At 38.9% G+C, this 20,058-nt stretch overlaps 2 protein-coding genes across 2 annotated transcripts in view; both read right to left on the bottom strand.

The window, feature by feature from the left end:
• Nucleotides 1-18,257, bottom strand: part of VWA3A (von Willebrand factor A domain containing 3A) — a 67,316-nt gene extending 49,059 nt beyond the window's left edge. The window contains exons 1-4 of the mRNA XM_045542760.1: nucleotides 18,177-18,257; nucleotides 6,553-6,718; nucleotides 1,652-2,054; nucleotides 524-686 (exon numbers count right to left, since the gene is read on the bottom strand). The gene's annotated coding sequence lies outside the window, so the exon portion shown is untranslated. The remainder of the gene's footprint in view (nucleotides 1-523; nucleotides 687-1,651; nucleotides 2,055-6,552; nucleotides 6,719-18,176) is intronic.
• The window catches only part of MOSMO (modulator of smoothened), a 53,392-nt gene continuing 45,647 nt past the window's right edge, over nucleotides 12,314-20,058 (bottom strand). Inside the window, exons 2-3 of the mRNA XM_045542762.1 lie at nucleotides 18,177-18,389; nucleotides 12,314-13,117 (exon numbers count right to left, since the gene is read on the bottom strand). Of these exons, the coding sequence (XP_045398718.1) occupies nucleotides 12,933-13,117; nucleotides 18,177-18,389 (398 nt within the window). The 3' untranslated portion in view covers nucleotides 12,314-12,932. The remainder of the gene's footprint in view (nucleotides 13,118-18,176; nucleotides 18,390-20,058) is intronic.

The following is a 20,058-nucleotide window of genomic DNA, read 5'->3' as shown; positions in this document are numbered from 1 at the left end:
AAAACTGGCTTTACTTCAGTAAGCTTTCCTGGGAGGCTGTAATGGCAGGGACTGTTGAAACAGAAAGGCTACAGGAACACCGGACACCCTATAGTGTCTCGTTCCCTTTTTTAGGTGAGTGATTAACAGCTCTTAATGAATTCAGAGGCCTGCACGACTGGATTCTGGGGTGACTTGTGTGGGCAGATGGAGAAGGGGTTGAATTGCATAAAACTTACAAGACAATGTGGTGTGCTAGAAAAAGCTCTTATTCTTTGGTTTCTCCATCTGCAGAATGGAATGGGGATAATACTAGCTGCCTTGCCTCCTTCAACTTCATTGTCAAGAGGATCAAATGAAATTGAGAGTGTAAAAATGCTTTGGAAAATACAAAGTACTATAAAAATGTAGAATACCATAAAAAATGTGCTGCATTTTCAAGCAGTTCAGCGTATGAGATGGAAGCTGTCATTTGTGTCATGAACATTCAGAGTGCCAGAGAGAGCTAGTGTTGGGGAGACAGGGGACAGGGCACCGTCCTTACCCTCTGGCCTTTGCTCAGATGAACTTATTAGAGAGGTCTTCTTCGAGTACCGGAAGTCACCTGGCACCCCTTCCACCTTGCTTTCTCTCCACAGCACAAGCCGCCATCTGATGTTCTATGTATTTGCTAATTTACTCTCAGGGGGGCAGGGCACATAAACACACTAGAAGATCCATGAGGGCAGGGACTTAGTAGTGTTTGCTGCTAGAATACTTTTGCCTAAAACAGTGCCTAGAACACAGCAGCTGCTCAAAAAACATTTGTTGACTAAATGCACTAAGGACAGGTCCAGAGTTTAGGCAAAGGTGGGCCACGTTACCCTGGGGGAGGGAGTAGCTGGACGAGGGGAAGAGAACAAACCAGTCCATGGCAGAGAGCACTTAGGTCAAAAGGAGAGAGGGAGTCTTGATTATTGGATAAAAGAAAACCTTCCGCCAACTTTCTGGCTTCTTAACAGCTGAATCTAGGATTCTCATAAATATTCATCCAGGATAAAGCCACCCTCAGTGTCTACACTTGTAACTACAAAGTTACCTCTATTCATGACGCCACCCAATCCACTCCAATCCATGCTGCCAGATGAAAATTGTTCCTATTAGTACCTGGTTAGAGCCCTGCCATGGCTCTGCAGCGTCCCAGCGTGATCAAGGTGGATCTTCTTCGCGAGGCTGCTCATCCTTCGGGATCCATTTCTCACGCACCCCTCCACCCCAAGTCCCACCCTCCTCTGCTCCTTGGCAACCCCCACTTACACACACCTTGCTGTTTCATACCCCCCTGTGTGCAAGCTTTGCCCCTTTAGTCTGACAAGAAAACTCAGGCAGTCTTTCCTGAACCCCACTCGCTGTCCCCAAGCCGTCAGGGAGGAAGCCCTTCTCTTCCGTGGAAGTCCTCACGTGGCTGTCCCCTTGCTATCTCACGTGGCGTTGTCATGGTCCGTCTCCCTACCAGCTCCACTACTTCCAGGTCTGCTGTCGTACCCACAGTGCCTAGGAGAGCACTGGGCATGTAGGGAGCAGGTGCTTAAGACCCCAGCCTCCCTCAACCTTCTCGCTCAGTCCAGAGCTTAGCGTCTGGGCCTCCCCCACCCTCTCTCTCACCACCCCTGTGAACCCTAGTGGCACTCACCCTCGCTTGTACTTCTTCATTTATTTCTCCATCTTTGGAAAAAGGGCCCCTGCCACCCCAAGGCCTTGCTTCTCCCAGTTCTCACTTCTAGTTTGTCCAAGCTCCTCCAAGCAAGGCAACAGGGAAGCTTGCCCCGAGGGATGTGTTAGCCGGTCTCCAAGGTAACAGACTGCACCACTGCAGCTTGGGGTGGGGAAAGGGAAAACCTTCCTCACCCCAGGGGAGAAGTTACCACTTGGTTGTTGATAACCACCTCTCCCGGATCATTCTGCCTTTCTCCACGCTCATGAAAACCTGGAAGCAGGATTGGACCTCTTTTCTATTTTCAGAACCTCTTGGTCCGCCGAGAACTATGGTTTAGGCCAGTAGAGCCTCGGTGCCTGCTGCCTTCCTGTGGTAAGAACTGAGGAAAAATATGAGAGAACCTGTCACATGTACGAAGGGCGGTAAACATCTTCTGCTCTTCAGATGGCCTGGGAGAGGTCTGACAGCCCTCTACCCCCACCAGTTCCGGACCCACCCAAACGCGACTAGTACAGCAAGCTCAGGGAGCTCTTAGCCTCAGGAGAGATCATCTACCTCAGTGGCTCCTGAACCCACGTGCCCATCAAGATCACCTGGGTTGTTTGCTAAGAAAACATTCCCATCCAGGAGATTGATTCAGAACCATGCTTAAATGTGGAAACATGAATTTTTCACAATGGCCCCAGGTGATTATGATGTAACTAAGTCCTTGGTCCATAGTTGGGGACCTCTCCAACCCTTTCTTTTACAGAGGTCATGAGAGACAAACTGATGTATCCAACGTCACCTAGCTTGTAAGTGCTACTTATTTGCTCTTATCCAGGCCATTTCTCAAATCAGTCTCAACATTCTGAACCTGTAGTTTTACTAGTTAGAACATGGCTACTTGTGGTGGTCATTACAGAGTAGAGAACCTTCAGGTGTTGACTCCAGCAGGCCAGGTCAGAAACAGCCAAACTCCTCACAATAGGAACTGCTTATTAACCACCAGTCACCCTGGGCAGAACAGGCGTGGGCTGAGAGCAGCACCATGTGTCAATCCAAGGCGTTTGTCATTTGGCCAACACCAAAAAGGCAGAAAAGGAGGAAGAGCAGAGAGAGGTAAGGAAGTCACAAGAGGCTGTGAGCAACCAATGGCCACTCTGTGAACAAGAGGTGAGGACTCTCGTGCCCACCCTGATGGAAATTTGGGTCAAAGGGGCTGGCTAGCTTTGAGACGCCATTTTCGTGACATGGGAGCCCCAGACAGGTAATCTACCATCCTCACAACTTCCTTTGCTCCCTGGATACATGGGTTTTCAACATTGTACAAGAAGTAAAATCCAACGCTGAATACTCTTTGTTTCTGGTTTCTTCTGCTTGATCTTACGTGACACACTCATTCTAGATATATTTGTGCCAGAGGGATAAAGCACAAAGACTTTCAGGCTGCTGGGCCAGCCAAGAGGAAAGCTATGCATGGGCACCACCTTTCTCAGCTCCCCTCAGGATGTACATCAGGATTGGCCCCATGTAAGGCATCAGAGCACAACTGTTTCTCTTACCTTAGGTTCTTGGAAACTGATCAGGGTCAACTCATCTCTGGTCTTTTATTTAGGAGCTCTAACCTGGTCCCATCCCCAGGAGTATGGTGGGATATATTTTTTAGATATTAATTTGTTTTGCTTTGTTTCTTTCCTCCATTTCAAACCAGGAGCAGGTGGTTTTTTGCGGGGGTTGAGAAGAAGCATCCTGAAGTCAACGGTTTTTTATGTCTTTTGTAAAAGCCTAAGTTAACTAAAAGATTAAGGTGACATGCCAAAGCAGGGGAAGTGAGGAATGTGTTTAATGTCAAGAGGAAAGTGGGAGTGTAAAGATTTTTTTTCAGTTAAAAGGGACAGAAACCCAACTTAAACTGGCTTAAGGAGAAAAGGGAATTTATTTGCTTAAATAACAAAAGAATCCAGGGATAGTTATGGCTTCAGGCATGGCTTGATCCAAAGGCTAAAATGATGCTAACAGAACTCTGTCTCCATTTCTCATCTTCCTTTCTTCTGTGACGGCTTGATACTTAGGCAGGATCTTCATGCGTGGCTGCCAGCAGTACCAGACTGTTCCCCCTCCCACTTGGCAACCCTAAGGGAAGGAAGACACCTCTTTCCCAGGAGTTTCAGTAAAGTCCCAGGCTGGTCATATGCCACACTCATTTCTGAACCAATTACTATGACACTAATTGGCCAAGTTTATCTTCTGTGTCCAGCTCTGGAGCCAGAAGGTAAAATCAGCACCATGAAACCACATGGCCCAAAGGTAAGAAAGGAGTTTCCCCAAAGAAAAAGAGCCTTTAAAAAAAAAAAAAAACAAAGAAGGAGATGCAAGTACTAGGCAAACATGCCTCTGAGGGAAGCCAAAGAGGAGAGCATATTCTTCCAGAGATTAAAAAAAAAAAAAAATCAGATTTCTGAAAATTAGAGGGAATAGAGACACTCTGTGTTTGGTAGCAACACTTTGGTAAGATGGCAAGACCCACAAGGAAATGGGTCTTAGTGCACTCAGGGAGAAAGTCCACAGGCACAGGAGTTCCCAGCTCACTGAAGTTTATCATGCTGCGAGCATGAGATGGACACAGCAAAACACTGTACCATCCAGCCTGGGGCAAAAGTCATTTTCCAACAGATGACAAACAGCTGGAGGGGGCTTCCTAACGTTTGCACCATGGAACTCTGCACGACCTAGGGTACCCTAATAACAAATAAAATTCCTACCAACATGGTAGAGGGATCTAGTTGATTTTTTAAGTGCTGTGGGAGTGGAAATGGGGAGTAGCCTGTTTGGGAAATTTCCCTGGGTGCTCCAATCCTGAAAGGGCCCCAATAAAATCAATGGGTCACCTCATCGAGCTTCCCTAAGGAAATTAGCCCTATAAAATGCCACTGAACAATGATTCTGAAAAGCTTGACAATGAGAGGGGAATGATGGAAGATTAGGCACAAACAAGTAGGAGGCTTTTCTTACATGTTTTTTTCCTTTCAACAAAGTAGATAATATTCACAAGTTGTTCCTAAATAGAGACTACCTTTTATGGTTATTTGCATTCCATATCCATAAGAAGCACACCATAGATTTAGCTGCTCATGTTTGAGCCAAGGAATCATGCAACTGGGACGAGCTATTTTTATTTCCTTTAGACTAGCCAAACTGGCAATGTGGGACAGGAGAAGAAGTCCTAGATCTGAAGTCAGGGAACCAAGGTCTGAAATCCAGATTCACCAGTGACTAGTTACAGAAGCTTGAGCCAGTTGTTTACCCTTGGGATCCTTAGTTTTCTGGTCTATAAAACACCACTTCTTACTTCACAGGAAGAGGAGTAAGATGACTTATGGAAAAGCACATAATCCATTGGTTTAATGTTAATTTCTTTCTCTAAATGTACTGAATGCCACTTAACTACCGTACTTTTGGAAATATGAATTGCTTTAATACAGCAGTTGATATGCTTCAGTTAGAATGTCAGGTTATTATGATATTTGGAAGTTTTTGTTCTCTAAGGACCGAAGTTCACAGCAGCATTATTTGTAAGGGCATAAACCTGGAAGCAACCTAAACGTACATCAAAATGGGAAGACAAATATATATATTTGGTATGATATATATTAAATGGAATACTAAGTAGCCATTAAAAATGAGGAAGCTCTATATTTACTGGCATAGAAAGATTTCCATCACAAATTAAGAAACTAGTGGCAAATACATGATCTTATTTTTATTAAACTGTAACAACAGTAAAATGTCTGTTAAAATATCCAATAAACTGTTAACAATGGTTATCTCTGGAAGGCAGATTGTGGAGGAGGGAACTTTTAATTTCCTATATTCCTTTTCTGTTTGGTTTTTAAAAATTTTACAGGTATTTGTTACTGTAAAAAGAAAATTCTTGGCCGGGCGCGGTGACTCACACCTGTAATCCTAGCATTCTGGGAGGCCGAGGCGGGTGGATCGCTCGAGGTCAGGAGTTCGAGACCAGCCTGAGTGATACCCCATCTCTACTAAAAATAGAAAGAAATTATCTGGCTAACTAAAAATATATAGAGGGAAAAAAAAATTAGCCGGGCATGGTGGCGGATGCCTGTAGTCCCAGCTACTCGGGAGGCTGAGGCAGTAGGATCACTTAAGCCCAGGAGTTTGAGGTTGCTGTGAGCTAGGCTGACGCCACAGCACTCACTCTAACCCGGGCAACAGAGCGAGACTCTGTCTTCAAAAAAAAGAAAATTATTTTGTCCCAGTTTAGAGTCATAACTTCTCTCTCCATGATAGCACTTAGGGTTAGAAAAAGTTATTGATGACCCTGAAAGCAGAAATGAGGTAAAGCACGAGAGTGGTGTGTGTGAGGGTGGGATTGCAACAAATGAGTCTGTTTGCTACTCATTAATTACACTAGTAAAATATGTAGAAGATGAGGTGGCCAAAAGCTTTCTTAGATGTGTAGATTAATTTTTTTCAACCTAGAGCAATTTATTATGGATCATGGAAAGTATTTTCTTCGACTGCATTTGCATTTGCCATGGAGAACAAAGCAATGTAAAACAATGAGCGTTTTCATTTTTTAATTTAAGACAACACCTGAATTGTCTTAAACTAATATTAAATGTTATTAAATATTTAAACAATATGAGGAAGAGTGCCAGAGTCAGAACACAATATTTATTTCACTGATTTGCCCTGACAGATAACGAATGATTTAATAGTGACCAAATACATTGGCAATATGTACTTAAGTGCCATAAAATGGACAACTGGGGATAACCACATCTAAAATGAGATCAAATCCTTGAGTACATGCCTTTCAGTAGAAAATAATTAAAACTATCTTGGCAGGACCAAGTCTTTGCAAAACATACCAAATGTATGGCTTCAAGACAGCAGAGAACCCACAATGTTGAAGCCACCTCCAGAGAGTTCTCTCAGGATCAACATTGTGCTTGCATCGTCCTGGTCCTCCAGCGTTAACGTATGTTAGAGCACTGTGAGTTCAGCAGTAAAGCATCTTGAGTCCACAGAGAAGTCCTAAGGAGGTCAATGAAACTAACATTATATAGTCAAACACCAATACAGTAACCACATTTATAAAGGCTGATTTAGGCAAGCCTTCAGGAACAATTTTACTGAAACAATTCTGGTAGATACATGACTGGGTCTTTCAAATCTCCAGGAAACATGGTTTCATAATTTTCCTTTATAACCAAATTTAATTTTGGAAATTTAATTCAACGTGTAAAAGTATTGTGCCAGTACTCTAGGGAAAACGAGAAGGCCATATTCCTTGTATTTGAGAGTTTATAATCTAGTTTTAGAGAAGCATTAAATAATGATAATAGCAGCAACTAACATTTGAATGCTTACTATGTGCTAGGTACTTTATCTCACTTAAGCCAATAATAACTCATAATGTAGGTACTATTATTAGCCCCATTCTACAGATGACAAAACCAAGACTCACAGATTTACTGAGGGTCACACAGCCAGAACTGTAGAATTGAGATTGGAATCCAGGCAGTCTACTCTTCTCTAGTAAGTTGTGTTACAGAGGTATAGCAAAAGAGACACAAAGCGCAAGAGATTAGCTATATTTCAAATACGGGAGGGATTAGGAAAAACCGAGAGGAGGAGGAGGCAGCACAGAGGTAGCCAAGGCAGAGAGTAGGTGTGGTGAAAGAATGGAGAGTGGGGTGGTTGCCAGTGAAAAGCAGAGAGAGAGTGGTGGGAAATAAGATTTGAGAGACAGCCTGAAGCCAGATCATGGAGGGTTTTCAATGCTATGCTAAAGGAGTCTGGACTTCATTCTCCAGACAGTGGGAATGACAGAAATATGAATAGGAAATTATATGCTTTCTTTAGTGTTAAGACTATTTTGACAGAATTGATTTGGATGAAGCCAATGGGATCAGTTGCAGGAAGACAGGTTCAATGGCTAGAGAACACAAACATCTGTCCTAGGTCCAAGGTCCGTTGGTCAAAGACATTCTTTCCCATGTTGAGCGCTCTAGTGAGACCCAGTTGTGTGACTTTGGGAAAGTCAGTAAGCCTTTCTGAGGCCTCCATTTCTTCACCTGAAAAATGAAAACACTGGACAAGCTCTTTAACATTTCATCCAGCTCTAAAATTTTATAAGTCTCACAAATAATCTCTTCCTGAAATTTAATCTTGGGTGGTTTTAGTTTGTCACTGGAATCAGGGCTGATTTGTAAAAACCTTGAATGTGCTTCAAAATACCATCCCACAGTGTTTTCTTATCCTGGGAAAAGAACCAAAACCCTAAAAAATAATACATTATGCTTGCTATCTTTAATACCATTTATAAATAACTACCTTTATTTTTGTTGCTGGGTAACTGTGACCCAGAAGATTTGAGTTTGCATAAAAAGGAACCTGCAGTCCTCTAGTCTTGGTACTTTTCCTATAATCTCCTAGTGGCTAGAATAGAGCTGATGGAAGATTAAGTCAAAATAAGGCATTCTGAACCCAGTTATTGTTTTTTAAAGCCTCTCTGTTGCCTTTCCTAAGGTATTACCAAGAAGGAAAAAGTGTTATCACCCCCTCTTGGAAGTTTAGTATAAGTCGACCATTACAATTTCCAATTGACCTATTCACTGATGTTTATAGAAAAGAACCCTTCAAATACTTCTAACCTGTGTTATAAATCAGGATAAGATTTAGATGGTGTAAAGATGGGTGACCAACTCCTCCTAGTGTGCCGGAACTTTCCCAGTTATAGCACTGGAAGTCCCATGACATGGGAAAAACCCTCAGGCAAACCAGGATGCTTAGTCACCCTATTAAGAGCTCTTAAGTCCCAGAACCCAAGAACACCCAAATCATACCATGTCTTAATCCCCCTACAATTCCCCATGAGGCTCCTGAAAAGGCCATATAAAGAAGAAACAGCACCAAAGGGTGACCATTTTACTATTAGTAATTATTAAGCAGGACTAACACTGACACCCTCAGAGAGAGCTATAGTAAACAGGCACATGGATGAGTCTGAGGGCCAAGGGCTGCTGTATTGCTCACATTTTAAGATCTTAAAAGCTTAGACCTTTTGGCCTGCAGTAAAGTAGAAACCGAAGATTGAAGCAAAAATAGACTTAGGTTTACGTGCAAGGTAGAAAGAAGAGAAAGATGGCTGGCCTTGGGGGCTTTGGCTTAGTTTCTCTCTTCCATGTTTCTCATGGAGACATGACGCAGACGAGAGCCACACGTATGTGGTCTTTTATTGCTGAGTGACTGCTTATCGGTAAACATGGCCTAACCCATGTCCTGGAATATTAATGGCATCTCTTCCCTAGGGATGGGCTAGGAGTGGGAATGGAAGAAGACAGGGGAGGGTTCCCCCCTCCCCCACATGCTAACAATAAAACCAATCCAAGGGGCATGAAAGTGTCCCTGTGTGAAAATGTGAAACCTCTATAAGAAATCACTTTTTAAAATGAAGCTTATTTCAAAGTAATAGAAGCCTTTTTTAGTTTCTTTAGTAGACAATTTATTTTGATAAACTTGCTCAATAACAAAAATACAAGTGAAGAAAATTATGTTCATTTTATACAGTTGTATTAACAATTTGTTTTGAAACTATTAATTGAAAAATGTTATAACCAATTAGAAAACAATTCTTAATAAAGTTTGGGGTAATATACAGACCTTGATCACAAACTTCAAAATCTCTGGAGGTGATACAACTAAAAGTCCTATGTAGGGACTCTTACCTACACAGGCCACTTTTTCCCTTCATATATTTTTACCCTTCAAAAATTTTCTAAAAGACAGCTTACTATTTTGAATTGTGAACGTAAATTTAATTTTTTAAAGCAGATCAAGTGGGTTGATAAAACAGTAACCATAATCAGAGTAACTTGTGGCTAGTAGTCTTTTAATAAAGACAAAATAAATGCAACATGTTCTTCCCATGAAGCCCACGATGCAAAATAATAGCTAACGGTATATCCAAAGTTAGTTTCCAATACTTTTTTGGGGCCTTTCCTCTAAATCAACAGATTGTCACCAGGACTATTTATTATTTCATTTAATAGATTAAACAGTGAATTCACAGAACATCAAATGGGGATATCAAAGCTTTAGGCAAAAGGGTAAAAACCAATAAAGTGTTTTGGTCATCTAGAACCTTAAAAAGAAAAAAAGAGCCATCCTTCAAAAATAAAACAAATGAAACAGAAAATAGGTTTATAAGAGGTGGAAGAGTCAGAAAAATTACATACACACATTAACAACATAGAACATGGATTACCTTTGGAAAGAATCATACTGAAATGTTTGCTTTTAATGAATTGAAATTTTTTCATGTTTACAGATGTTTAGGCATATTCAATAGGAGCTTCCAAAAATTTCAAACTAATTCAGTCTTGTGCAAATAAAACCTAAAAATAGTATTCAGCAGATTTTACAGTGATATTCTTAGGTATGAGAAGAATGCACACACTCTAAAAACAATGTAACAGACAAAAGTTTGACAAATGATTGCACCATAAAACAGTGTTTTTATATACAGTTTATAAGATATGATTTCCTGCTATAAATTAATACTGTACTATATAGTACTCATCATAGTGACCTTTTTAAAAGCAACTGCTGACAGTTGTCTATCTTTTCACTTACAGGATTTATAGAAATTTATATGAATGAGTCCATTTCAATGTTTGGTCTGAAAGTGTACAAAGACTTGACTTCACATACTACTTGATGGGATGGTTTTAATCCTGGGTTAGAGTGCTGACTGGCTAGAGGAAGTTTTCCCCTATCAGCCCTTTCATGCACTGGCCTCCAAGATAATAATGAAATTAAAGACAATTTAATGGTTTGGGTAATAGATACAAATAAAACCTTACATTTTGTAATCTTAAATGCAATACCACTGTAAGTGAAAGAAGTAAACAGTGGGGAAATTCTTAGCAGCTGAGAAACTTTCTCTCCCCATGCTCATGATCCAGTTAAAAATATTTTGAGAAACTATTTACAATACATCTTTTGGAAGAGAAAAGCTCTTGGTCATATTATAAATTAATTTGAACCATACTTTGCTAACACTTTATCTCAGTGGTATAATGGTGACAAAAAAAAGCTTTCCTTTAAAAGTGATCCATCTGATTGAGGACCAATCAAATCACAATGGGAACTGCAATCCCAAATGTCCATAGAACATGTCCAGTGGTATTCTTAGAATTGACTAGACATCATAATACTTGGGGAAAAATAGTCTCCCTCAGGATTTCCCAATGGTTTCTTTTACCCTGGGAAGGAAAAGTATAACATTCCCACAGAACACTCAAGGAATGCACCACAGTGGTGATCCATCTCTTCCCGACTCCCGAGTGAGCTGAAACACTGGGGTATTCTTTCACAAGAAAATACTGCTGAATTAACAGTAAGATATAAAAATGTCAAACAAGCCAGTGTGAAACACATCAAGCTCCTCCATTTTATACTTTGAATATCTGTGGAGGTAGCCCCATCTCTGAAGTAATCATTTTATAATTTACAATCTAGCTTTTTAAAAAACAGTGCATTCATTTCTGCTTGTGTGAAGCATGGGCTACGCAGGACTCTACCTCTACTGACAGGGACATTTGGGTCACCATTTCACTATAAAGAGGAAAAACTCCGCTCCACTGCCATGAGACACCCTCCTGTCCTACATTTCAAACAGGAGATCATCTATAGTGTTCACCAAGAAAAACAACTAAGCATTGATACGAAGGCATGGAAATGTGGAGAAGAGAAATACGGTATTTTAAAACTATTTATGAGTTCAAGGGTTAGCTGCAATGCTTATTTTAGGAAACAACTTAAAGCTGTGGGTTTAGTACAGCCCTTTAAAGTAACTGCAAAAATGTTAGCTTTTAGCAAACAAAGGCATATAGCATGTAAAGAAAATATTGTATTGCTCAGGTTTTTGGTAAAGATGTATCAATAATGCTTACAGATGAAAAACATGAATTTTTACGGCAGAGTGAAATTAGTGTTGTATATAGCCAAAATAGCCAGATATGTACTAGTGAACTTTGTATTTATGCAAAGTTGTGTGCTTGAACATATAAAATGCATTATTAATGTAACAGACCAAGCCAGTAGAAAAGAATCTTTGTACAATAGACAATAGTTGCCAATAATTTAAATAGTGTCAGATTCCCCAAATTATAAGGTTTGACATGATCTTACCTTCTACTATCATATACAAATAAATTAATCCTACAAAGAATTTTTAGCTTAACTTAAAATTGCACCTAGAAAGGTATGGGATTATTTGTACCTATTACAAAAACCTGTTAAAATCAAGGGCTGCTACAAAGAATGAGGTAAACTGAAGACTCTCTCCACTATGCAGCCTTCAGATAAATGGCTTTTTTTCTATTGAATTCTAGGTTTGCACACCACAGTGTTTTGCTAGCAAAGCATTCAGAATTCTCTTCCAGGAACTGTTTGCATGTGTGTGTATATAAATTTACACACACATACACATACACACATATATACACACTGTATACTGCATCAGCAAAATATATATATTATATATATATTTATATAAATATAAGGAAGATTTCCCCCACCCACCCGCCCCAAACATGTCTCTTAGTGTTTCTTTTTTTTTGTACACAGAGAATAAGGAATTTCAGAATTTTTACATACGTTTTAGCAAACAAGTTTTGATCTATTGGCTTCTTGGTGTAGTGATACAACGGCAATCCATTCTGGTGCCGAAAGCTCACACCATTACAAGGAAGTTGTGAACACTAATTTCTTAGGAGGTGAGGCCAGCCCCACATTAACTTCTCTTGCATCCCTCTGGTCCACCATGATTCACAAACACTTAGACTTTTTTTTCCCTCAAATGAATCATTAGAGAGACGTTAAAAATGGAACAACAGAGTCACAAAGGGCCACATGCTTTTCAGTATAAAGCATTCTCCTTCACTAGGTTGCTATCACAGTGCAGACCTGACTGCCTGAATATGCTCAGGAGATTTAGTCAATATTGTCTGTATTTGGTTACGGAAAAGGCTCTCCTTTTTTTTTTTTTTTTTTTAAATCCAAAGTGCATAGTGAGAACAAATCAAAGCATTTTTTTTTCCTTTTCAGCATCAGTTTCATCTAAGCATCTTCCTATGAGAGGACTGCTCAGATGCCTTGTCTTTGTCCTCCCCACCCTCCAAAACTAAAAAAATAAAATAAAATAAAAAATAATAAGAGAGTCAAGCAATTTAAACATTCATCAGCCTGGTAAACAAACTTTGCCAGCAAATAGAAGTCCTACTATTGTAAAGAAAATGGATAAGACAAAAAGTACATAAGATGACCCAACTACTGTGTTGTTGGGTAATTTATAAGGTTGACCTCCGACTTCATTGATGTAAAATCCTATTGGAAATATTAGGGCAGCCATACAGAAAAGGATCACTGTAAAACAAACCAAAACACAACATTAGTAACATGGTTTGATGATTAAAAAACAATGAAAATTTGGCACAAAGGAAAGTTTATAAGAAGGGGTGTGGATTGATAACATGGTCAAACCTGTTAAAACATGGATCACTTGTCAAAAGATTTGCATATATTACAGGTCTCATAATATCCCTGAAGTCTAATAATTAAATACAGTAATAGTCAGATTAGCCTTTCATATAAGGTTTAGGACAATTTCGAATATCAGGATTAAGAAAGGCCTTCTTCAAACCTACTAAGTACTCATATATGCTATTCCTAACCATTTAGAATAGTAACCAAGGACACTAGCCAGAGTCAGACAGGGGCTAACTTCTGGCTCTACTACATACTAGCTGTGTAATCTTAGGCCTCTGGTTCCCTTCTGAAAACGGGGGAAATACTGCAAGGATAAATAAAATAAGGTAAGTTCCTGACACCGTGACAGTTAATAGTAAGTGCTGAATAAATGTTGCATACTATTATCACCAGAGTTCTTCTGCTACTTCTCTGTTCCTCTCAGTATTAGTTAGAAGGAATTAGAGAAAAGGTACAGACAAATGAGTACCATTTATCTTACTCTGATTTGAAATCAGCCAGTTGAAAGAACCTCAGATCCTAGGATGAACAGTAAATTGTCAGAGTGGCTCTTAGCATGGACAATATTCTAAAAAATTGGTCAAGTTTCTGAATATACACAGAGGTTAAAGTGGGGAAGGGTGGGAAACCTTCTTTGAGTTTTATATATAAACACAATGAAATATGTTATTTGCTAAAATGTTTCTAGAAAGATAACAGAAAACCCAGTGTCTGGTTAGAAGTAATTCCACAGACCAATGTTTTGGCAAACAGTGTGCTCCCCATGCTACCAAAGAAATGCTCTTTTTAGTGAATGAAAATTACCTACAGATAGGCTTTTTTTTAAATTTTTTTTTGCTTTTGAAAGCGTATTGTTCAAATGTTCATAATCCTTCAAATTTCTTTCGAGGCAGAAACATCTCTGCAGCATAATGTGAAGACAGATTACTAGTCACTATATATGAAGAATTGAAGCTTTCTATTATTAACTGAATGAGAAACCTCTTCCTAGTTAAACCTATCCCCAGGAATACTGACAGAGCCCTGGATAAATATATCAATTGACACTTGTCTCTACATTTTTTTGTGTGTTAATCAATCAACAAAATTTAATATGAGAGTCCTTAAAAAGCCAATTAGGAATTCTTTCCTAGAAGGAATGTCTCCAGCCAATATATTAAAAAATAAAATTTGCTTAAGCAATACACCAGCTTAAGAAACACACCAGCACTCTTGTTTTGCACAATTTAGGTAGATTATTTTATATTATACATAGAGTCTGTTTCAGTTTGGGCAAATGAACACACCAAATAAACATTATATAAGTAAACACGGATTTCTTTGGATAACTACTATAGAAGAAATGAAAAATACAAGCATAAACTTTTAGAGTTCTTTGGCCTTTTTGTTGTACAGTCAGCAACAAATAACTTTTTATTAGTGCTGCCAATCAGTGTTATCTGTCACCAATTTCTAATGGTTCTTATGGCTTAATATGGTTTGGTAAAATAAAACCCCTATCTAGCTATATATAATCTAAGAAAAAAAAGGACAAAATTATTGTTTTAAAAACAGAATTTTTTCTTAAAGTTGCCTAATGTAATCTCAAGAAACAACTTAGAAAAAAGTGCTTTAAAGATGTGCAGATATTAAATTTGCCACTTTGTTAACTGATGTGCCAACTTTATTCCCACTGTTTCCTATTTTCTACTGTAAAATAAAAATCTATCCTTTATAATGGAGTAAGTTTTTATTGACTATAAAGTATAATATTTTCAAGAGTGAAATATTTTCCAAATTGGTTAGAAAAAGCCTAATCATATTTTAAGGGTACAATGAAGTCCTGTTCAGTCTAACCTTGGTTTTAAATTCAAGGAATTAGGTTCTCTATACTTCCTGGGGAGCAGATTTAACGCAGGTAGATGACTTTTTCTTTTAAGATATCTATGAAGTTACTTTAGATCTTAAAATATTGTTAATGCAGATAGTATCTATCAACCTTTGAAGACCTAAATGAGCTTGTAAAGCTGTAACTTTGTATCTTCCATGGCACAGACTTCTTGGTGGTGAGAGTGAGATGCCAGGTGTGCTGACAGATGAAGTTGTAGATTAGGGTGGCAAAGGAAGGAATGAGGGTCAGGCTTGAAGGAGACTCATTTTTGTTTCTCCTGCCCTCATAGGCAAGTCCCATCATGGGGGACTCTACTCTGAGACATATTTCCCCACTGTGCACAGCCATCAGAAAATATTACCTTCACATTATTATGAAAACCGTAACTTAACTGGACTAGGAATATATACAATAGAGATAAAGTATTAATACATTTTCAAGAGCTGAATAGCCTGACTAGAAACACTAGGGGGAGCCCAATCCCTCTAAGAACTGCCGCCCAACCCAGACTAGCTCTGGTAACAAAAACAGTATACTAAAAAAGCTAAGAAGAGTAAGGTAGCACTATGCTTGCTTAAATGAAATTAGCTCCAAGATATATTAAGTTAAAAAACCATATAGAATAGAAAAAAAAATTACATAAATATTTATAGAACACACACGCACACACACACATATACACTATGTTTCTACGTTTAGAACACCTCTAGAAGGAAATTCCAGAAACTCGTAACAATGGTTGCCTCTAGGAAAGGGGTTATTGGATAGCTGGGTGACAAGGCCACACATGAGGCTTTTCACTTGGTTATCTTTTTGTAGGCGTTGACTTATGTATCATATGCACATATTATTTCAAAAAGTTAAATTATTTAACTAAAAAATAAACGAAATTTATTTTTGCATTTGGGGGCAATTGTAAAAATATTCTTTGTTGAAGAGCAATGAAATATAATCCTACTTCTTTCCCTTTATTGGGTCGTAAGAACGAATAGTTCATGTGAGCATCTTAGTGCTTTCTTTGACTCATTCTACTTAGCTAAATTATATTTTAGATTCTCGGTATTCAGAGGATATGCATCCTCAAATTTCAACTAAATCCAGAAACTAAATCCTTCTTTGATATTATTTTACTCCTTGAAGAGTGAATTCTTTCTGGATAAGTGATTGTATCTGTGAGTAAAAGATTAAGAATCAGATTCTCTTTAAAATCCTCATCAACACACTCAAATTTAACAGCACTGTCTCTACAACTACTTCTAGACCCCACTCTCCAGAAAAGAACTGTCTCAGGAGGTCTGTCTGACAGCAGAAAGATCATCAACTTGTTTCATACTGTGTAACAAGGATGGAGGAGCTTTTTTTATGTCAAAGGCAATTTGATCTAAATTTAAAAATTAAGGGTGATATAGTGACAAAAATAAACAGAGTCGGAAACATACACATTAAAGTTTCATAGAGAGACAGAGAGAAACAGAGACTCATGAAGGAATATCACTATACTATAGCCTTTAAGGATAAACTGAGTTTTAATTTTTAACATTAATAGGGATACACAGGATTATCTTTTACCCCAATCATACTAGTTCTAAAGGAAAATATCAAGTGAAAGTGAGCTGCGTTATAATACTTAATTTTAAAAAACTTATGTAAACCTGAGATGATTTTAATGCACTGACTTAAAAGTTAAATCTCATAGTATTTTGCATATGTATTGTTATACTGTTTCTTTACAACAGGGTTTCTCAACAGTGTACTATTGCCATTTTGGACCAGATAATTCTTTATTATGAGGAGCTATACTGTGAATTTTTAGGATGTTTAGTAGCAGCCCTGGCCTCTAGACATTAGATGCCAGTAGCATCCCCTGTCAACATTTGTGACTATCATTTGTGATTATCAAAAATGTTTTCAGGCCAGGTTTGGTGGCTCACACCTGTAATCCTAGCACTTTGGGAGGCTGAGGTGGGAGGATCGCTTGAGGTCAGGAGTTCGAGACCAGCCTGAGCAAGACTAAGACCGTGTTTCTACAAAAAAAAAAAAAAAAAATAGAAAAATTAGCTGGGTGTGGTGGTGTGCATCTACAGTTCCAGCTACTCGGGAGGCTAAGGCAGGAGGCTCACTTGAACCCAGGAGTTTGCGGTTACAGTGAGCTATGATCACACTACTGCACTCTAGCCAAGATGACAGAGTAAGACCCTGTCAAGGAAAGGAAGGGAAGGAAAGGAAGGAAGAAGGCAGGGGAGAGAGAGGGGGAGAGAGAGGGGGAGAGAGAGGGGGAGAGAGAGGGGGAGAGGGGGGGAGAGAAAAGAAAAGAAAGAAAAAAAAAGAAAAGAAAAAAAGAAAAGAAAAGAAGAAAAAAAGTTTTCAGATATTGTCAAATGTCCCCTGGGGTATAAAACTGCTTTAGAGAGAAAGAAGCAAGAAAGCAGAATTACAGAAGTATCTTTTCTTTTGCATTTTGTTTCTTTTAACTTCAGGTAAGTTTGTGATGTGTTCTGAAATTAAACCAATTTTGCAAAGTACAACAGAATGTGTAATATATAAATTTATCACACCCCTGGGCATAGCTTAATGGAGTAAGAAATGTTGATAATTATTAAATAACCAAATGTGCTGATTTTTCAATGGTTATACAACAACATACAGCAGAAACTCAAACTCAGTGATATTAAACAGCATATCACCTTCATTCAATTTATATTTTTTATGTATTTTTTCTAGATTTATCTTTATTTTGATAGCAGATACCAATACCTTCAAGAAGAGGAAAAGACTCAGACTAGTGGTTGGTCTGAGTCACAAAACTGGAATACTTATGTCACAATCTGAGCAAAAATAAAATTCAATAAAATACCATTTCATACAAAGCAATTAAGTTGTGGATGTCCAGGTCTTGTTGTAAGCGTTTTGAAGAACTGATGGGACTGTATAGAGTCTATCTCACAGCCATATGCCAGTGGTGTTCTTTGATGATTATGGAGTCCTTATTACTGATTCTTGATTATCTTCATAAAAATACCAGTGTGTGTGCCTTCTAGACAAATTTAGTAAGCATAGGTTACTTACTTCCAGTGAATGCTATCCATCGAGCATATTTTGTAGCTTCTCTTCGCCAGTGGGAAGCCACCAGCAAACCACATGTGACAGTCAATGAAATGATTCCCATGATGATAAAAAACAGTGTGGTGACCCACTCCGGGGGAAGCCGGGGAGGGATGCATGTCCGGTCTCGTCCATGGATTGTTTGACATTGTCGCACAAGGCCCACAGTGAGTGCTCCTGAGGAGATGCAGAAGGTGGGAATACTTTAGTGGGTTTGGGATACCAGGGAACATTCCCCACCACTACCCCTTTAGTCCTTAAATCCTATTTGTTTCTTTGTGGATCATTCAAGCATTCAATTCCCCTGAATCCTACCTCTTTGAGGTAGTTCGTAATGTAGTAACACTTGGCTTAATACACAAAGTGAACTTAAAAAAAAAAAAAAAAACTCAAAAACCCAACCTCACAAAAGCCATAAAAGGCAGTTCATTCAGTTATTCATTAAACGAGTACTTTTCTGAGTACTTATATCAGGCATCGTTCTAAGCTCCAGGGAAATAACAGCGATCAAGATGAGTTTCCTGCCCTTGGTGAGCCTGCACACTGGTGGAAAGAATTCAGTTTTTTCTATTCCCAGATCCCAGATCCCAGACTCACTGTATATTTACTTTCTTTTGGCCGAGGAGAAAAAACTAGTAGGATTCCCCCCGCTTCCATTTGGTGAATTCACCATTTTTGTGCATTGTACAAGTGTACACTGCCAAACTATTACTGGCATGCTTCAACAGAAAAGCACAAAGGCAAATTACAAAGGCAATTTTAAAGTATCCCCCCATTTAAATAACATCAATGTGATTTCTGTAAAACATCAAGTACTATTTTTCCATAAACATGTTCTCATGTCAAACCCAAGGACACCTCTCTATCAATTTGGGGGGAATTTACAAAAACTTAGATCAGATATGTGAAAGAGTAATTATTTCTCTTCTTCCCCACTAAGAAGAATGATTAAAATGTTACTTCTGAATAAAAACTGCTTGTTTTCTCTTGCAAGGGAAACTGCAAATGGGAAGGCAGTTACCAAAAATACAGAAACAGAAACTTCAGAAGCCACTGAAAATATAATAGTTTTTTGGGAGGTCTTTTTTTGGTCTGCATTATTTTCTCAATGTGAGCACAAATTAAAAATAAAAAGACATTGACCTCAAAATCATAGCACTTGCCATGAACAAGCACCTTCTATGAGGATAGTCAATTGCTAAAATTCCTAGAGGCATTTTGGGAAGCTGCCTTGGGAGAAGACAGAGCAGGGCTGGATCTGTGTGTCTGGATTAGATGCACAGGGGTGGGTTGGGGGATGTTGCTGTTGGAGGGAGGGTGCTTTCCTCAAACGTGCTTGCCTTTTGCCATTGATATATCTTTAGAAATAAAGCAACATGTTGAAAGAAAGTGAAACGAGAAATCAGTTCTGCTCTCAAACTTGAGTTGGAATTTTTTCCCCTCTAATGCTAACTCTATCTGACCATGACTCTAAGTAGAGTGGAAGAAGATAAATAAACAAGCTGTACTTTTTCTCCCAAATCATCTAATAATTAGGTCCATCTGGTGATACCTGCATAAGTGCAAACAGCATTGTAATTATGGGGTTGTCAGAGGCAGGATGAAGGCAGATAGGGGACAGAAAAGGACCAAACCTTCATACCACACACTATGCCTCCCGTGAGCTGAGAGACTTCATAGGCCAAAGAGAAGTAAAACAGTAAAATTTTTCTGACATTATTGCTAACCTTTAAAGTTTCATGGTAATTGCTGGAAACCAGAAGAGGGGATAGAGTAGCGGTGAAGAGGCACCAGGGAGTTGCTTGTTGTTAAATTGAAACATTAAAAGTCCTTGAAAAGAAAACTT

The sequence above is a fragment of the Lemur catta genome, chromosome 2 (assembly GCF_020740605.2).
Source record: "Lemur catta isolate mLemCat1 chromosome 2, mLemCat1.pri, whole genome shotgun sequence".
Classification (NCBI taxonomy): Eukaryota; Metazoa; Chordata; class Mammalia; order Primates; family Lemuridae; genus Lemur; species Lemur catta.
The sequence above is the reverse complement of the archived record's forward strand: the minus strand, read 5'-3'. Positions and strand labels throughout refer to the sequence as shown.